Source organism: Fukomys damarensis, unplaced genomic scaffold (genome assembly GCF_012274545.1).
Source record: "Fukomys damarensis isolate Sample0158 unplaced genomic scaffold, DMR_v1.0_HiC HiC_scaffold_12, whole genome shotgun sequence".
NCBI classification, from domain to species: domain Eukaryota; kingdom Metazoa; phylum Chordata; class Mammalia; order Rodentia; family Bathyergidae; genus Fukomys; species Fukomys damarensis.
The window spans coordinates 54,748,939-54,767,156 of record NW_022900924.1 but is presented as its reverse complement, the minus strand read 5'-3'; the positions used below and the strand labels follow the sequence as shown (position 1 = coordinate 54,767,156).

Genomic DNA, 18,218 nt, shown 5'->3' with positions numbered 1-18,218 from the left:
GCATCGTGAGCATCTGCTGTGTGGGCAGCTGGTCGTAACCGCCGTGGAAGTGGGGCCTCAGACACAGGGACATTTGTCCGCTGGGTGCAGGGTGCATGGCTTCATCTTGAGGTCTTGTGTCCAGTTTTGCAGATGGAGGCCTTGTAGTGACTAGCGTGAGAGCCAGGCCTGTGCCTGCCTGAGGATGCTTCTGGGGCAGGCTGCAGCGGTGCCTGTGTGGACATGTGGGGCACACACTGTCCTTTCCTACTCATTTGTGGGTTCAAGGACACAGACAAGACCCACTTCACCCCTTTGTTCCTGTAGAACCGGAACAGCTTTCTGACCAAGTCGAGCTCCCAGGACTGTCTGCCATCCTCACACCTTCACAGAGGGGGCAACAGCACCCCCTAGGGGCCTTTGAGGTCACCACCGTCACTGGATTCAGGCTCCAAAAGATGCTGACTGGTGATTCTAAACCAGTGCAGCTTTTACATGCCTCAGTAACATTTTGGGAATAAGTGCTTAAACAGAAAGCCTGGTGTTCTGAATCTGTCCTTGGCATTTTTTCATTCAGCAATGCAGAACGCCTTCTGAGACTTAAGCCCGTATCTCGTTCCTGTTTCTTTTCCCTGCCACAGGCCCCAGAGGTGTGGCCTGCTTCCTGTTTTCTCTCTGGTAATTACTGTCCCTGCCTCTGTCCCTGGGCCTGGCTACAGAGTGACACGGGGCCCTCCAGGTCCACCCTTCCTCATGGCCCTGAGAACTATCACCTAAGCTCTGCAGTTGGAAGGTTTGGTTGCCTGCAGCGAGGAATGGCATCCTAGCTGTGGTGGAGGGAAGGGCTTGCAGCACATTTGCTGTGGCCTCAGCCTGCAGGTTCTTTAGACCCCTGCTTTCTCCCCAAGGCTGCAGCTGATTTTTTGTCTTGTGGCCCTTTTCCCAGATATCTGGGCCTCCTCAGTTTAGTTGAGTATTAGAGTTCTTTCCTGAAACTTTTCTCTGAGAGCTCGATTGTTTTGTTTTAATGATGCTAGGGATTGAGCCCAAGGCCTTATGCATCCTGGGCCTACTGAGCTGCGCCTGGCCTCAGAGCTAGGCTGTAACAGGAAGTGCACAGCTTCCTGTGTCCAGTAAAGCATTGCATCCTCTGCTGCCTCTTTGTTGAGAAAGTTGAGCTGCATCAACAAGGAAGAAGACTGCACAGTAGCTCATGAAAAAGTAGGTCTCCATTTCCCTGTTAGGTTTATTTTCGTTCCTGCTTCCCTCCAGAGTGGGCCTCTTCTGTCCCCAGCAGCATCTTCCAAACAGGTTTCCCACATCGCTCTCTCTTGGATGTGGGGGCACAGTTCAGTTCAGATGTGTTCGATGCTCAGCATCCTATCGGCACAGGCACCCTGAGCTGAGAAGCTGGAAGGAGATGCTGGCAGCTCCTGGATCATCCTTGCCCTCATCTTTGGACTCTGTCCACGCCCAGTCCTGGACCCTTGAATTCTGTGGGGCGAGTGGCTGAGTGGTAGGACCCAGGGAAGGTTGATTCTCATAGCCGCTTACATTTGTGAAGTGCTCCATCCGCTCTCCTTCAGTGCCTTAGGAGAAAAGCGCTTCTGGACAGATGACCGTAGGCCTGTGTTTCCCACTGGCTGTGCTGTTGGTGAACTGCACCCAACTCTTGTTTCCTCAGCTTTTCAGAATCAAGTTTCCAAAAGTAGTGGGTGGAACAAGTTTGAGTTCAAGCTGTTAAGAATGATAGTCAGGTCCTGAGATACTCTGTCCTTTCAGTGACATGGGTGAGTATTGCTCAGTGTACGTAACCCTGCCTATACCCTTTAAGTCACCCTGAGGGAAAAAGAGAGAAGGAAATCACTGTAACAGGAAAAGTAAGCCCCAGCAAATCATCACTCACAAAATCAGAGTAAGAAAGGTCCATCCCCACAGAGTCTGCTGCTGTAACCAAGATGTCAGAGCCATGTAGCTGGGTTCACCTGGAATTAGGAAAAGAGTTACCACAGAAATTAAAACAGGAGCTGACTTCATACCAAGCACATGCTACGTGTGTCTGCTTACAGTCTTTCTTTTTTCATTTTTAAACTTTAGAGACAGGGTCTCCCTAGTTTTCCCAGGCCAGTCTCAAGCCCTGGGCTGCAGTGATCCTCCTGCCTCAGCCTCTCTGGCCACAGCCCCAAGGGGTGGGTCACTGTTATCATCTTTTTCCAAGTAAAGACCTGGCTGACATTTGGGAGAACTCAAGCAACCCACTCAGGTTGCCCAGGGAGGGCCTAGGGCCAGGATTGCCCTGGCCCTGAAGAGAACTGTTCCTCCTTGGTGAGCTCAGCACCCTACTTGCTGGACCAGGGACTGGGAGCACATTTCCTGAGAGCAGTATGCAGGGTTGTTGAAAAGATTCTGGAGAATAACCTCTAATCCCAGCTACTAAGAGGCTGAGGCAGGAGGATCACAAGTTCAACGCTAGCCTGGCTAACTTAGTAAGACTCTCTCCTACTTAAAATGAAAAATAAAAACACCTGAGGATGTAGTTTAGTGGTACAGGGCTCCTGAGTTCAATCCCTGGTCCTACAAACAAAACAAAAAGAGAATGTCTGCGAAAGTATAGCACACAGCAGGGTGTTTGACTCGCTAATGCTGACTAAATGATAGCTGCTGATGCTGTTCCAGAGACTTGAACAGTGAGGTCCATGGAACCTCTCTTCCTAAGAGAAAGAAAAATGCATAAGGGTCCCGATGTTGAAGAAATCATCTCAGTCACCCCTCGGGCTGAGGATGTAGCTCTGTGGTAGAGCGCTTGCCTTCTGTATATGAGGCCCAGGGTTTGATTCCCCCACCCCCTAAAAAATAAAACAGAAACTGACGTGTCATCTCTCCCTGTGACTTAGACTCCCTCTGCAGTCCTGGTGCCTGCCTGGGGCCGAGAGTGGAGTTGCCCTGGACACCAGCCAGGAGCTGCAGTGGCCGGGGTGCCTGTCCTCGCCTCACAGCAACAACACAGGACTTTCCAGGCCTCCCACCTCACCCACCAGGCACCAGGCCTGTGGAGCAAAATGCTCTGCAGATAAACTATCTCAATTTCATGCCAGGATGTGTCCAGCTGGATATACTTGGTGTCATGGGGAGCTTCCAACCAAGTGGAGACAAGTGACTCCACCCAGAACCACCCTGAGAATGATCAAAGGTAACCTTCCCTCTTCTGATTTTTCCTTTTTTTAATTTTTCCTTATGTTGAAGGTTACACCCAAAAAACTGCCTGGGTGTGCGCCAGTTTGCAGAGATGATGATGTGCGCTGTGCTGTACGACGCAGCCAGCAGCTTCGTCCACCAGCACTTTGTGGAGGTGTCGCTGTCGGAGGAGTTCCTGGCCCTGCCGCCAGAGGGCGTGCTCGAGCTCCTGGCCCGGGAGGAGCTGAACGTGAAGTCGGAGGAGCAGGTCAGTGCCACAGTCTGCGGGTAACTGATGGGTATGCCGTTTTCCCCACAACTGTTTCCTATTTTTTCTAAACAGTTAAGATCAGTGTGTATGCAGCTATTATGTATAGCAGGGTTTGTTTTATTTTGTGTGTTGTTCATGAAAACTGTTATATTTTAGAGCCTAAATATTCTGTTTATCATCTCCACTTCCCTTATTCTTATGTGTTTGGGTTATTTCTGATCTCTCCTTTTAGAAATAATATTGCCATGAACTGGAAATAGTGTGGAGAACTTTTGAAGGGGGTGTTTTTTTTGTTTTGGTTTGGTTTTGGTTTTTTTTGAGGCAGTGTCTCCCTCTGTAGTTCAGGCTGGCCTCGAACTCTCTGAGATCCTCCTGCCTCAGCCTCCAAGTGCTGGGATTATAGGTGTGCCCCGCCACATCGGCATGAAGGAGGTTTTTTCTAAAGAAGAGGAGAGCCTGGGGCAGTGGCTGGAGGGAACAGGAAGTCGTTGTGAGGGGTTTGGCTTTTTATTAAGGGGAGGGATGTACAGCATACTTGAGTGCCAGTGAGCCTTCCCCAGGAGAGGGGGGAGAATTAGTGGTGTAAGAGACAGGGCAAACAGTTGCTGGCAGTGTTCTGAAGGGAGAAGCAACAGTTGGGGTGCAGGGTACCCTGGACAGGAGCCATCCACACCCCAGCAGCAGGAGGGAGAGCTGGGTGCACAGGCCCAAGGGCTGCAGGAGAGAAATGTGGTGGCTTCTTACTGCTGCTGTCCTCTGAGCTGTTTTGTCTTCTCAGCCAGGAGTGAGGAGCAGCGGAGATACATGGCGGGTATGAGGGTATGAGCTGGCCTCTGGGTGGAGCGAACGGACAGTGCTGGGGAGATGGAGAGGCCTCGGGTAGCAGATCAGGAGCCACAGACTCGCAGTGAACTGGTCGGCTCTGTCATGTTCTCTGCCAGCCACAGCACTGGTGCAGGGCCAGAGCAGGGGCCAGCAGAACTTACAGAGCTGGACCTCCTCAGCTTAGAGCTCCTTTTCCAGGCGCATTTCAGTGAGGACGCTAGGGGCTGGGCATGGGATCTAAGGGCACCTGCGTGACAGCCCATGGAGCCCTGCTGGCAGGAGGGTGAGGACGAGGGCCAGATAGGGGTCTCTGAGAAGGAGGTGAGGGTCAGTGTCAGAGACCAGTGGGTGTCAATTCCTGAGCTAGAACAGCAGGAGGGACGGCTCTGAGTAAAGCCAGTTCTAGTCATGGAGGGTGAAGCTACGGGCAGAGTGGGGTTTGGGCAGCCTCAGGCCCTCTAAGGACAGAGAAGACAGATCTTGGCATGGTCGAGAAAAGCTAAAATGAGAGCAGGTGTAAGAGCAGAAGGGCAGAGGACCAGCCTTTGGACAGAACCCTCTGCTGCCTTGGAGGTGTTGCGCAGCGTCTCAAGAGGATGCCGAGTGAGTGTTACTTGGAGCAGAACGTGGCAAGGCCTGGCAGTGCAGGCTGAGAAGTGTGGCCTGGCCCTGCAGGCCCTCGGAGATTGCCGCTGCCGGGTCTCTGCCTTGGTCAGTTGAGAATTCTTGGCCTTCGGTTGGCCAAGCCACTTAGAATACTTGGAATCGAGTGGTGGCCTGCATGAAGTGGGGCTTCAGCGGGTGGCCTAGGCTCTGGGAGGCGAGCGGTGGGGTGTGAGCCCCCACTCAGCTAATTTCTTAATGACAGCAGAGTCCTCGCCCTGAGTATTAGTGACCAGTGGAAAAGTGGACCTGAACCTGCCGTGTGGACACCCAGTACAGACAAGAGCCTCATCCCAAAATCAGGGGTTCTGCCCCACTCTTCTGCTACTTAGTGTGACCTGGAGCAGCAGCTGTGAAGGGCGCGGAGGCTTTTCCAGGGAGACATCCTTGTGACTGGAGCCATTAAGGAAGGCTTCGTAGAGAATGTGGATCTCGAGCCAGGCCTTAGAGGAAGGGAGAGGACAGCTAGGTGAGGGTGACGGGGAACCCCGAACAGGCCCAGCTGGCTAAAGTGGAGGGTTTTGAGGGTTTGGGACGGGAGCAGCTGGAAGGGAGCAAAGCAGGTATTTCATTGTGATGCAGAGGGGAATACAGTGTCCTGATGGCTGTCAACAGGGAATCATAACGGAAACCCAAAAGCTGTTCCAGCAGCCCAACCTTGCATTGCAAAGGCAGGACCAGATGGAAGTGGAGAGAAAGCAGTGTATGTGGCAGACAGAAGGAGGAAAGATTTCTGGGCCCAAGCAAGGAACTGAGGCAGGGGCCAGGGGAGCAGCTCCCGAGTGGGGTGAGCTGCTGCCCGAGCTCCCTTTTCGTCACTGCAGGTCTTCGAAGCTGCACTGGCCTGGGTCAGATATGACCGGGAACGGAGGAGTCCCTGCCTGCCCGAGCTGCTGTCCATCATCCGCCTGCCTCTCTGCCGTCCCCAGTTCCTGACTGACCGAGTACAGCAGGATGACCTGATCCGCAGCTGCCACAAGTGCAGGTGAGCACAGTGGCCTCACATGGGACACCGCCGAAGGCCTAGGGGGTGGACTCGGCTACCAGCTTCACTTGCAGCTCCAGGGAGTGGCACACAGATCCGGAGAGGAAGTGGTAGGAGCCCAAGTCTACCACCAGGGCAGAGAGAGGTGCAGTGTGGGCACTGAGGCAGAAGGGGTGTTCTCCCCACCTTAATGAGGATGTTCTAACATTTTTGCCACTGTGCTGCTTGAGGTAGACACGCATCCGTCCTGCCTGCCCTGGTTCTGTCCACACACAGGCCGCTGATTGAGTGGTATGAACAGGACTTCCTGGAGCTCCCTGCCCCCTTCAGTAAATACTAAGGAGCACAGGCTTCATGGCTGCAGTGATGAGCAAGGAGAGGACTAGTTTAGCAGCTGCAAAACCTTCCCCAGAGAAAATCAGTGGCAACATGGCACAGGAGAGCATCAACCCTGTCCCAGGGGTGACAGCCCAGGAGAATTGCAATCAAGTTAAAGCAGCAGAGAAAATCCTTCAGATTGCCTGGCTACTCACAACAGTGAAAATTCTCCAGTGGCCTTGATGGCGCACGCCTATAAACCCAACACTCAGGAGGCTGAGGCAGGAGAATCACAGTGAATTCAAGGCCAGCCTGGATTACATAGTAAGACCCTGTCTCAAAAAAACAAAAAGAAAAAAGAAAATTCTTTCTCCTTTGCCAGTAAAGTTTTTACACATGTTCAGCCTGCCCCTTCTTCTTACTCCTGGTTGGGATCAGCTGGTTCAGGAGGAACTCAGGGCTCAGTGCAGGCAGTGTGAGGAGAGGGTCAGAAACCAGAGGTAGTGTGGTCAGCAGTCCCCAGGTGCTGTTGGCAAGGAGGGGTGGTATCATGGACAGCTAAGTTAGATAAAAATGCTGCGGGCAGTCAGACAGGACTGGGCCTCAAGGGAGTCAGTGCAAAAAATAGAAACAATATAGCTGTGGCCAGAGGCACACCTGTTAGAGGCCAGGCCTCAAAATAAAGACAAAATGACCGTGCCTATGTGCCTCCCCAAGGGATAATTAGTATCACCTGGTCCAATAAAGTCTGGATATTTCAGTCACCTGGTGAGTGAGCCACCCCCCCATCCATCCCTGCCTAAAGAAAGTCTTTGTTCTTGCCATGTACACTGGCTGCGTGACCTGCTTCCCCACTGAAGCAATATTACCTAAGTGGCTATGCTTAGAATCTTACTGGTTGATCATAGTTTTGACCCAATTATACCCACCTCATGATTTTACTCTATACAACTTCCTTTGAAAAGTAGACTCATTGGCATCCCACCTGCGGGTCCCCTCCCGTCTCTCAGGAGCTCTGTTTCTCAAAAAAAGTTTTTCTACTCTTTTTTTTGTACTAGGGATCGAACTCAGGACTTTGCAAGGCAGGTAGCAGAACCCCTGAGCTAAATCCTGAGCCCCAATTTTTCCTACTCTTTTTTTTTTGAAAGCCAATATCAATAAGTGTTTATTGAGTGCCTGCTATGTGCCAGGTAGCAAGGGATATGCAATTTATGAACACAACTGAGTCAGTCCCTTACCTATGGAGCATTCAGAAGAGCCAGGGCCCCCACTGATATGCACAGTGGGTGCATTGGGGGCCCAGGCAACAACCCAGCTTGCTCAGGCCAGGAATTGGGAGTGGGGGGTAGGGAGGTCATGTGGGTGAACTCACTCTTAATCTTGGAGTCTTTCTGCAAAGATTTAGGTCTTCTAAACCTGAGCCATACATTTTTACTAGTTGAAATGAAAAACTACATATGCTCCAAAGATGCATGGAAGTGTATCGATTAGCCTCCAAATTGATCATGGGGCAGCCTGCCAGCAAGCTCCATGCTAGTGTGGATGCATTTAAGTCATTTTAAAGGAGATCACTGGGGTGTGTCAAGATGGGAGTTGACTAGGATAGACGACAGTAGGATGGAAAGAGTTTGGGTCAATCTTTTACAATCTTATATGTAAATTATGAGGGTGGGTGGGAAGAAAATGTGAGGAATATTTTAAAGGAAAGATAAGACCTGAAGGAGGATAAAAGCCAAGGGAGGGGGGGGTCATCTGACTGTAAGGTTTTGGCAATGATACCTTAAAATTACTTGCACCACTGGACTTTAACCTGTGATTTTAGCAGTGGTTGACATCAAACATGCCACACAGATGCCTACTAAAATTTGAATTCGATCTCCAAAGTGTGCAGGTCACTGAGGCCCGAGCTGAGGCCCCCCTTAGAAAACTCCCCAGACATCAGAGACACACATCTCAGGACCACAGGTCTTACAGGCCCTGGTGAGTTAGAACCATCTTTCAGAGCAGCCCCGCTGGGTGTGGAAATGGAGGGAGGCCAGTAACCCCAGCGAAGGCAGGAGGATGAGTTGGAGACCAGCTTGACTACAGTGTGAGCCCTCCTCCTCACAAAACAGAAACAGAAACAAAAGAGCAGTTTCTCCACCCGAAGACTTAAGGCAACGAGGTCACAGACCTATGAAATTTACCTAGACCTCATTTTTTTTTTATCACATTGTTAATGTCTACAATGAGACAGCTCTTCAAGGTCCTTATTACCCCATCCTCAAATTTGACGCAAGGGCTGTGTTTAGTGTGGTCACCCACATCCCTCTAAAGAACGGAGAAGCTGGCAAACAGATCTAAAACACAAAGACAGGGCGGCCCAGATGAAGCACTCCAGTCTGGATGCCCAAAGGTGATGAATGCAGCCTTGCCCGGAGTTTCTGCCCCACCCACCTCCACAGAAAAGAGTAGAGGCAAGGCCCTTCGAAGCCTTCTCATCCTCCAAGGATTTCCAAGGACGCCGCCCCCAGTATTTGTTTATCCTGCTTCGTCCACAGTCCACCGGCAGGGAGCGGGAACTGAGCGAAAGCTACTTGGCGAAACCTCTCAATCTCTTCTGGAAACGCAGCAGCGTCTGCCCAGGTTCTCCCTTGCATGCAGCGAGCTCCACCCTAGGATAGCTGCATTCAGAAGCCGCTGCGGCAGGAGCCCTGGGCACCATCTCTGCGCTCCCCGCAATCGGGCACCGAGAACCAGGGTCCGGCCCCAGCGCCGCCTCTTGGCACCTTGGGTCTGGGGCGCCCGGAGCCCCGCGATGCCTGGCGCAGCTCATCACCAGGGGCGGATGGCTCGGGTGGGAGACAGCGGGGACGGGCTTTACTACTGCGAATGGCACAGTCGCCTCCCCTGGAGACGCACTACAATGCCCCCCTACTGGTCCCCCCTCAGCGCGCGGGAGACCCTGAAAAGCCTCACAAGAGGGGTCCACGCTCCCGAGTTTGCAGCCAGGCTGGACGTACTTTAGTTTCGCCATGGATATGGGGTGGGGGACCTCTCCCTCCCCAGAGTAGGTGGCCCCGAGCGTGCCTACCTTGGTGGAGGGTCCGAGGGGCGCCTATTCCTACTTGGCCACGCTGCCTGCTGGAGCTCCTGGCGCCCATGACTGGCACTGCCCACGCCTTTCCCAAAGCCGAGGACCTGCGCAACTCTACGGTTGCCAGGAGCGCCTCCTTCGCCGCGTCCTCCCGCGAACACGCCCCAGATGCGAATGAATTTTTCCTACTCTTAACTTCTGTTCCTTAAAATTCATTCTTTGGTTTTAGAGAACACAAACTCGGTGTACCCAACATCTAACAGGCTGAGTTACATTTCTTTCCCCTCTGTAGCTTTCAGAGGTCTTAGAGAAACAGCCTGGACTGTGGTCTGGGACAGGGACATGGCGGGGACTGGGAAGGGGAGAGGTGGTGACTGCAGCGTGTGGGCCCCAGTACCCTGGGCCCAAGAAAGCCTAGATCCGAGCTGGGCCTATGCCAGCCCCGCCCACCCAGTAGAAGCTTGTTCTCCGTAAGCCGACAGAGGGCGCTCTGCTCGTCCCACCCCTCCACTTTTGAGCCTGTCTCAGCAGCTGTACCAGCCTTCACCTGGGTTCTTTGAGATCAGACCTTCCAGAAGGCTTCTCCTGCCAGGTTTTCCGTGGGGGGTAGGTGGAGGAGCCAGGCTGAAAAGTGCAGGTGTGGACAGAGAGGAGAGGATGCCTCCCGTCCTAGAGTCCTGCACATTTTTCCAGGGACCTGGTGGACCAAGCAAAGGACTATCACCTCATGCCTGAGCGGCAGCCGCACCTCCCGGCCTTCAGAACTCGGCCTCGCTGCTGCACGTCCATCACCGGGCTGATCTATGCTGTGGGCGGCCTCAATTCAGCAGGTATCTTGCAACCCCCTTGTCTGGGGCACCTTGAGGGTTTTTTTTTGTTTTGTTTTGTTTTTTTGCTTTTGCTTGTTTGTTTTGAAACAGAGTCTCAATGTAGTTCAGGCCTAAAACTCGTGGTGATCCTCCTGCCTCAGCTTTCCTAGTACTGGGATTGCAGGCTGTGCCACCACACCCAGTTCATCTGGGGCATCTGGGACACAGAAGCATAGTCAACCCATGCAGGCCTTCTGGCTCCTCTGCTTCGTGCTGCTACCTCCCTGGCGCCTCCACTCGATGCCATTGCTCTGCAGTGAGAGCCATCACACATTTGTGCTATTAGACCTGAACATGGGTGCTAAGGAGGCCTTAGAAATCCTCAAGGCCTCGCCTCTTTGCCTTCCACCCAAGGAGACAGGCCAGAGCCACCTCCCTGTGTTCACACATTGCTTCGGGCAGAGCAGGGACCCGACCTGGGTTCCTGCCTGCTTTCCCCAACATTGTGCCAGCTGTCGAGTTTACTCAGCCGGGACAGGTGCAGTCAGTAGCCCAGTCCTGTGTGAGGCCGTCTGCCTTCCGAGCCTCACGGCCTGTGTGCTGCCGGGTCTCCCCATGTCCTGCGTCAGGTTTTCAGGTACGCCCTCAGGCCAGTCCTCCATAGCCTTGGTTGCAGCCCTGGGCAGTTTTGTTCGTAAGGGAAGGTTGGTGAGAGGTGGGTGATCTGCTGCTTGTTAACCACGTGACCTGGGAGAGGAAAGTCCTAAGTCTTCAGTTCGGTAAGCGTTAGAGTAGCAAGTGTAGAGGGAGCATGTAATAGAGAAATGGATCATTTAATCGGTTGTCATAAAAACCAGTGAAAAAGGGCAGGGTTAGCATTGTTGCTCCTTGCTTCTCTGACAGTGGTTTACTGTGCGTATTCTAGAAGTGTACTAGTTATTTAATCCTCCTGGCAGCTCTGCTATAAATGTCCCGTATGAAACAGGATAAGGACAAAAGCCCCTTGGCTAGGGTCCCTCCATAGTAAGTGAGGTTGGCTTGGGGATCCCTGTGTTCCCTCCAGCCCTGCCTCCGCAGTGGGGCAGGTGAAGTGTCTGATGTAAGGGGAAACCACCCTGTTGGAAAGGTAAAGGCCTCCTGTCTGCTTCTGACTTCCCTTAAAGGATGTCACGAAGCCATGAAATTCCTTAATGGGCCTTTGTGCTCTGAGTAGTTCTGAGGGAAGAGCTAATAGCATTGAGTCAAATGTTCCATGTAATTCACACCCACTAGCTGTGATCTAAACAAGTGGTCTCATTTGTTTTAATTTGAGTAGCACATTTTTATGCAGGTGATTCCCTGAATGTGGTGGAAGTGTTTGACCCCATCGCCAACCACTGGACCAAGTGCCATCCCATGACGACAGCCCGCAGCCGGGTGGGCGTGGCCGTGGTGAACGGGCTCCTCTATGCCATCGGGGGCTATGATGGCCAGCGGCGGCTGAGCACAGTGGAGGCCTACAACCCGGAGACGGACTCGTGGACCCGTGTGGGCAGCATGAACAGCAAGAGAAGGTATTCGGGAACCACGTGCAGGCTGGGCACACACAAACAGCACCGGGAGAGCCATGCTTGGCAAGCAGGGAATAGAAAAGCAGAGCGTCCCGCAGCCAGGCCAGCCACTGCTGGGATCGGTCTGAACACCAAAAGCTGCCTTGTTCTTTAGCACTGTGGGGAGACGAGATCTGGGCATGTGGGAGCTACACTGTGATGTACGTGCCAGATGTGTGTCACAGAAGAGCCAAGAGGGAGAGAAACTGGGCTGGAACATCTGGAAGATTTCAGAGGGGAGGGGGGATTAAAGTAGAAACCTGAAGAATAAGCAGGATTTAACTTTACTAGTGGTAAAAGGAAATGCAAGGTGGCTTTCAAGTCCAGCCTGGGCAACTTAGTGACTTAGTGACACTGTCTCCTAATAAAAAGTAGAAAGAGTTCGGTGGCCTGCCTTGCAAGTGCAAGGACCCGAGTTCAGTCCCTAGTACCAAAAAAAAAACAAACAAAACAAAAAGTAGAAAGAGGCTGGGGATTTAGCTCAGTGGTGCAAGCCGTGAGAACACATCCGCTAACCCTCAGAGTGAACCGAAGGGAGGGCCCCACAGATGTCACTGATGAGGTTACGTGGACGGAGTGAGGTCTTCTAGGAGATCCCCACAGGGCCGGAGCGTGGGTGCCTATGGTGGCACTCAGCTTGCTCTCTGGGTCCCTGTGAGCGGCTGCTGAAGGGCCAGAGTGAGCGGTGGTGTGACGGTGCCATTACAAAGCAGCCACTCAGGGAGCGGGGTCGGGAGAGAGAGGGTGTCCTGCTGAGGGGTTCAAGGGAGGCGCAAACTAGACCTGGAGTAGGCGGTGGGAAGGGAGAACCGCAGAGTGGCTTCCTCGCCTCACATTGTGTGTTGCCGAGTCACGATCCTGAGGTTTTAGTCTGTTCTGGAAGCAGCCAGTTGAGCAGTTGGTTTCTTATGAAAGAAAGGCCATCTGGGCTGACAGCTCTGTCTGTTTCAGTGCCATGGGGACCGTCGTGCTAGACGGGCAGATCTATGTCTGTGGGGGCTATGACGGCAACTCTTCCCTCAACTCCGTGGAGACATACTCGCCCGACACTGACAAGTAAGACTCCGCTTCCGGGCCAAGCCATACTGAGCACAGCCAGCTTACAGCTGCAGGTTTTAGTGGGGGTAAAGTGTCTTACTGTCCTGCTTTATGTAGTACTTTGCATATATGCAACAGTTATTTATTAACCTTGGGTTAAATGAATGAATGATTAAATACATTTTAAAAACAAATGTCTGTGCCAGGAGTGGTGCACGCCTATGATCGCAGAATTTAGGAGGCTGAGGCAGGAGGGTCACCATGAGTTTAGACTGGCCTAGGCTACATAGTGAGACCCTATCTCAAAAAACAAAATACAAAAAGAACAACAACAAAAAAAGTTTACATAGGAAGTTGGAAATATTTATTTAATGAACTGTACCTGTTAAATGAATCAGCCCATTTGGATGGAAATGCAGGCAAAGTGGGGAAAGAAGTAGATGAACATCATGTTCCCAAGCTGGTAGGGTGTGATTTGGAGAAAGACAAACTAGGGAATGTCAATGTCTGTCCCACCGTGTCCGCATCTCCTCTCAGTCCTGCTAACCTTGCAGAGGCTCAGGGAGGCTCTGCTGTAGAGAACCCTGCTTAGCCTTGTGTTTCAAATAACACCTATCACCCTCATGCGGGGCGATTTTTGTACAACACTGTTTGGGGAAAACCCTGGTAAGGTGAGCCTGAATTTCTCATTTTACCATTTGACCCTCGTCTTATGTAACAATCTAAGAAATGAAGTCAAACGGGCTCCTCACGGTTCTTTTCAGCCAGCGCTGGGTCATTACCCTGCGTGGGATGCTAGGTGTGAGAACATCAGGTAACACCCGTGTGATGGGGCCATGGTGACTGGTGTCGCCCGTCCCGGTGGCCTGGCCCTGGGTTCCTGGCCTTGGTGAGGAGTCCCTCCTCTTTCTGGGCTGAGGCGCAGGGGCACGGTGGCAAGGCTGACCTCCAAGGTGAGACCCATCGTAGAGGGACCGGGAGGGGCTTGTGTGAGGGAGGACAGCACTGCGGTCTGGTGGGCTGGGGCACAAGCGGCAGGAGCAGCAGAGTGCTGCAGAGTACAGGAGACGCTGAGGACCGTGGGGTGAGGAGCAGTCTGACAGCGGGACCGCTCAAGGGGGGGCACGGGGTCCAGGGCAAGGCCCCCGGGCCTTGGGGACCGGAAGAGTGTCGAGTATGAGGGAGAAGCCGAGGGGCAGCTTTGGAGGTGGAGGTCCGGTAAGAAGACCAGCCAGCGCAGGCAGGGCAGACGTGTTTGAAAGGGTCGGCTCTGGGTGCCCACGAGACGTGCAGAGAAGACGGGCTGTGGTGGGAGAGGGGAAGAGGCGGGCGCTCAGCTCCCCGGGCCTGCCCTGCTGTCTGGAGCACAGCAACCGACTGTCACGTGTGCCCCCCGTGTCACTTTCCTGAAGGTGGACCGTGGTGACTCCGATGAGCTCGAACCGCAGTGCTGCTGGCGTCACGGTCTTCGAGGGCAGGATCTATGTGTCCGGTGGCCACGACGGCCTGCAGATCTTCAGCAGTGTGAGTCCAGGGGAAAGGCGCCTCCTCCTCCCACCTCAGGGTTGTTTTGGAAACACTTTGGCCCTGCCTCATGCTGGGTGCAGTGCCATCCCAATAGGGGCAGGCTGTCCACTGTCCTCTGAAATTCCTGTGGAAGAGGCAGGGCCATCACTCCTGCCCGCACCCCACTCAGCTCTCCTGAAACCTCTGCCCTCCGCAAGCTCGAGAGCGAATTTCCACACAGTTGTCCTTCTAGACACTATTTTGGAAATTGCATTTGGTTTGTTGAATAGTTTGGCGGTTTTTGTTTTTGTTTTTGGTACTGGGGATCGGAACTTGGGACCTTGAGCTTGTGAGGCAGGCAGTAGAACCACTGAGCTAAATCCCCAGCCCTTGTTTTTGTTGTTTTGGGGATAGGATCCTCCCATGTAGTTCAGGCTGGCCTTCAACTCACAGTGATCTCCTTTCTCAGCCTCCCAAGTGCTAGGATCACAGACGTGCGCCTCCACACCCCGCTGAAATTGCATTTTTAGATTCTTTTTTTGCATTTCATTTGTTCAGGAGACGTGTAGTAGCGGTACCATAGTTGGCGCTGTGGGGCAAGCGCTGTGGGCAGTCCCAGGAGATGGCGCTGTCAGCCCAGCCTTGCCGTTCCCGGGCAGCACTCTTTGGCCTGGGTCACCTTGGGCTCAGAGGAGCCCCGCAGCCCTAGCTGCCAGGCCTGGCGCCTGCGGCTCTGACAGCCACGCCCACGCCTCTCCCGCTGCAGGTGGAGCACTACAACCACCACACAGCCAGCTGGCACCCGGCCGCCGGCCTGCTCAACAAGCGCTGCCGCCACGGGGCCGCCTCCCTGGGCAGCAAGATGTTCGTGTGCGGGGGCTATGACGGCTCCGGCTTCCTGAGCATCGCTGAGGTGTACAGCTCCACGGCGGACCAGTGGTGCTTCTTCGTCCCCATGCACACGCGCCGCAGCCGGGTCTCCCTTGTAGCCAGCTGCGGGCGGCTCTACGCAGTGGGAGGCTACGATGGACAGTCGAACCTGAGCTCCGTGGAGATGTACGACCCCGAGACGGACTGCTGGACATTCATGGCCCCCATGGTGTGCCACGAGGGAGGGGTCGGCGTGGGCTGCGTCCCCCTCCTCACCATCTAAGGCCAAGGGTGGGGCACAGCGGGGTAGGGATCTGGTACAAACCTAGGCGCCTCTGCTTCCTGAGGCTGAGCCCTTCAGGGAGAGGTGAGGGACCGGAAGACAGGGTGAAATGCGAGCTCGCGGGAGGTTCGGCTTCTCCAGGTGCTCTCGTCCTCCTCCCTGTGTTGCCTTTGTGACCCGAGGTCCTCAAGGTGCACAGCCTGGGACAGAAGCCCGCAGGGACAGGGACACGGCCGGTGACAGGGAACCGTATGAAGGAGGGCTCCAGCCCGGCCCAGCTCCTGCCTTCCGCAGCGTCAGAAGCCGCCCATCTGTGGCCCCTCCGCCATGGGGAGGGCATGGGGGCCCAGCATGTGGGAAATCGTGGGGTGCAGCTGGAGGGGAGGCATGCGCTCCAAGTGTTCTTCCTGCCTGTGCTGACACAGCTGCACGGCGGCAGCACTGGCTTTCACTGTGGGGCACAGAGGGTTGTGACCTTGCCTCGGGTGAGCTGGGAGGATCCTGGTCTTCCCCTTGTCTAATGTTGGGATTTCAGTAAGGTCTTTCCATCTTGTCCGGGAGAAATGGAAGGGAAAAGAAGATACTTGAAAGAACCTGAAGGCATAAAACACTTGAAAGAAACTGGAAAGAAAAATACTTTTTTTAAGTGAGTTTTTTTTACAGGCAGAAAATACAAAGGACACTAAAGGCGAATAAATAACACGTTTAAGTGAAAAAGCCATCAAACACGAGAATGGCACTGTCCGCTCTCACGTCCGGAGCCCAGGGTCCCAAGCCTCTCTAGCAGCTGGAGCCCTGCGCTCCTAGAATCGGGACCCTGTGGCTGGTCCTGCAGCAGGTGCTCACGGCTCATCTCCGTAGCAGCTGAGTTCCTGCCACTCTGAGGTGGAGCTCCCAGCTGTTGCTGGGGCTCCAGATGCCCCGTGATTACCTCCCATCACTCAGCCCCCGCTCCTGCTTCCATTCCTTCCTTTTGGGACCAGCAGGAAAGATTCGCTCTTGCCCGTCCGCCATTCCCGGATCCTGCTCATTGGGACGCTCTTGGGCACAGTGCCCATGTGTGCCTCCAGAACCCAGCCAGGGTTCCTCCCACCAGCCTGGCCTCGCCAGCCCTGCAACCCACTGACCCACCATCCACTCGCCAATGCCAGGGGTCTGACGTCCCCCCAGCCCTTCACCGCCGGACCAGCAAGGTGGACCTTTACTTCCAAGCAGATCTGGCTTTAGGGTCTGAAGAATTTAAGGCTAAAAGAATCCTTTGCTGCTGCAAAGAATGGATTTTATCATTTTTTCCTCTGATCTTGGCAAATGATCTCATGAAGAGACTCCACCCTCCTTCCTCCTCCCCAGATGGGACCTTCGTGTTACCTCAGGACCCAGAAAGGAGGACATTTGCTATTATCTGTGCACTGGGCAGTGGACCTGTCCTTCAACTGCCGCTGCCAAAATCTGCTTTTATAAATTCTTCTAGTAAGGGTCTCAAAGAGAACCCAATTCCTTTTGCTCAAGACCAGGCCTTTGGTCCCACTCAGCACCTGCTTGGTTTCCTGTGCTTTACTGCCTGCCTGGAGTGACTCAGGCCTGTTCAGAAAGGCACAGTTTGGAACCTGGGCACCGCCCCCTCCCCAACCCCAGGCTCACCAGTGTGCGCCATCGCCATGAGGCAAGGACCTTTGTCGCTTGCAGCTTAGGAGCTGGGCTTCTTATAAGCACTTGAAAATGATGTGTTTATTTCAAGACTGAGCAACATGAGAGCTGCAAGAGTTTCAGCCGACTCCCCTGTTTGCCTGCACTACTGCAGGTGGACTGGAGGGGAGGAGGATCTGTTTCCTGCCTACAGGAGTTAGCCGCGCTTCCTCTCAGGAGGACCCCTTCTCGGCTGAGGCAGCACTGGGACCTGGCTCGCGAAGGTGCTCATCCACAGAGACACTGGCCCTCGCACCACTGGGGCCGGTGAATCCCTTTCCCGTGTCTTGCCACCCCCAAGGTGGCCTTCCTGGGTCCACTCCCGCTGGACCTGAGGCCACACTGCACCCAAGGCCAGCGTTTCTGAGGAAGGTCAAGCCCATTCTTTGATCCGGGCTCTGAGCAGTTTCTTGAACCTCATTTTCAAAGACATCCCAGCCGGTTCCTGGACAGCTGTGTGCAGTGTTGGGTGACACGGCATCCAGGGACACTGTGCGCTGTGGCCTCGAGGAGCAGCCTGAGCAGAGGACGCCTGTGTTTGCTGTCCTTGTCATTTCACCTCCTTGGATGACACCCGAGATCATGGCCAGCTGGGCCCTGACGACCAGCCTCTTGGCTCAGCCACAAGATGTGACCAAGTAGGAACCCCTCCCTACTTACTGTCTCACAGAAAACCTTTTATTTATAGAACGCATGTCATTTGTTTTAAGAAACCAAAGAGAAGTAAATAAAACACTCCTAATGGATTTTGCCCCTTCCTGATTTTTTTTTTTTAATTAGAAGCAAATCATTTTTACTGCAATTCAGTGTGAAAATATATTGGGCAGGCCAGGCGTGGTGATGTATACCTGTAATCCCTGCACTCTGGGAAACCGAGGTAGGAGGATCTCATGTTTGAACCCAGCCTGGGCAATTTAGCAACTTAGACCCTGTGTCAAAATTTTAAAGGGGCTGGGGATGTGGCTGAGTGCAGAGGCCCTGGATTCAATCCCCAGTACTGCCATAGATAGATTCATATATACAAACATACGTGACAGGGAGGAATGTTGCTGTGAAAATAGGGGAAAGCTGGATGTCATGTATTAAAAGCCATTTTCTCTTGGGAAGATGTGCATATTTTATAAACATCCTGGTGACCAGACACAC

General features: G+C 53.5%; 1 protein-coding gene across 5 annotated transcripts in view; it reads left to right on the top strand.

Annotated features, from left to right (window-relative positions):
• Positions 1–17,818, top strand: part of Klhl18 (kelch like family member 18) — an 80,474-nt gene extending 62,656 nt beyond the window's left edge. For 4 of the 5 annotated variants that reach the window (XM_010624333.1, XM_033762613.1, XM_033762614.1 and 1 more), the window contains 7 exons: positions 3,223–3,421; positions 5,737–5,897; positions 9,985–10,121; positions 11,416–11,653; positions 12,641–12,745; positions 14,140–14,251; positions 15,000–17,818. In XM_010624333.1, coding sequence (XP_010622635.1) covers positions 3,223–3,421; positions 5,737–5,897; positions 9,985–10,121; positions 11,416–11,653; positions 12,641–12,745; positions 14,140–14,251; positions 15,000–15,386 — 1,339 coding nt within the window. In that variant the 3' untranslated portion in view covers positions 15,387–17,818. The remainder of the gene's footprint in view (positions 1–3,222; positions 3,422–5,736; positions 5,898–9,984; positions 10,122–11,415; positions 11,654–12,640; positions 12,746–14,139; positions 14,252–14,999) is intronic. The other variant, XM_010624332.3, reaches the window with a different exon arrangement.
• The last annotated feature ends 400 nt before the right edge of the window (positions 17,819–18,218 follow it).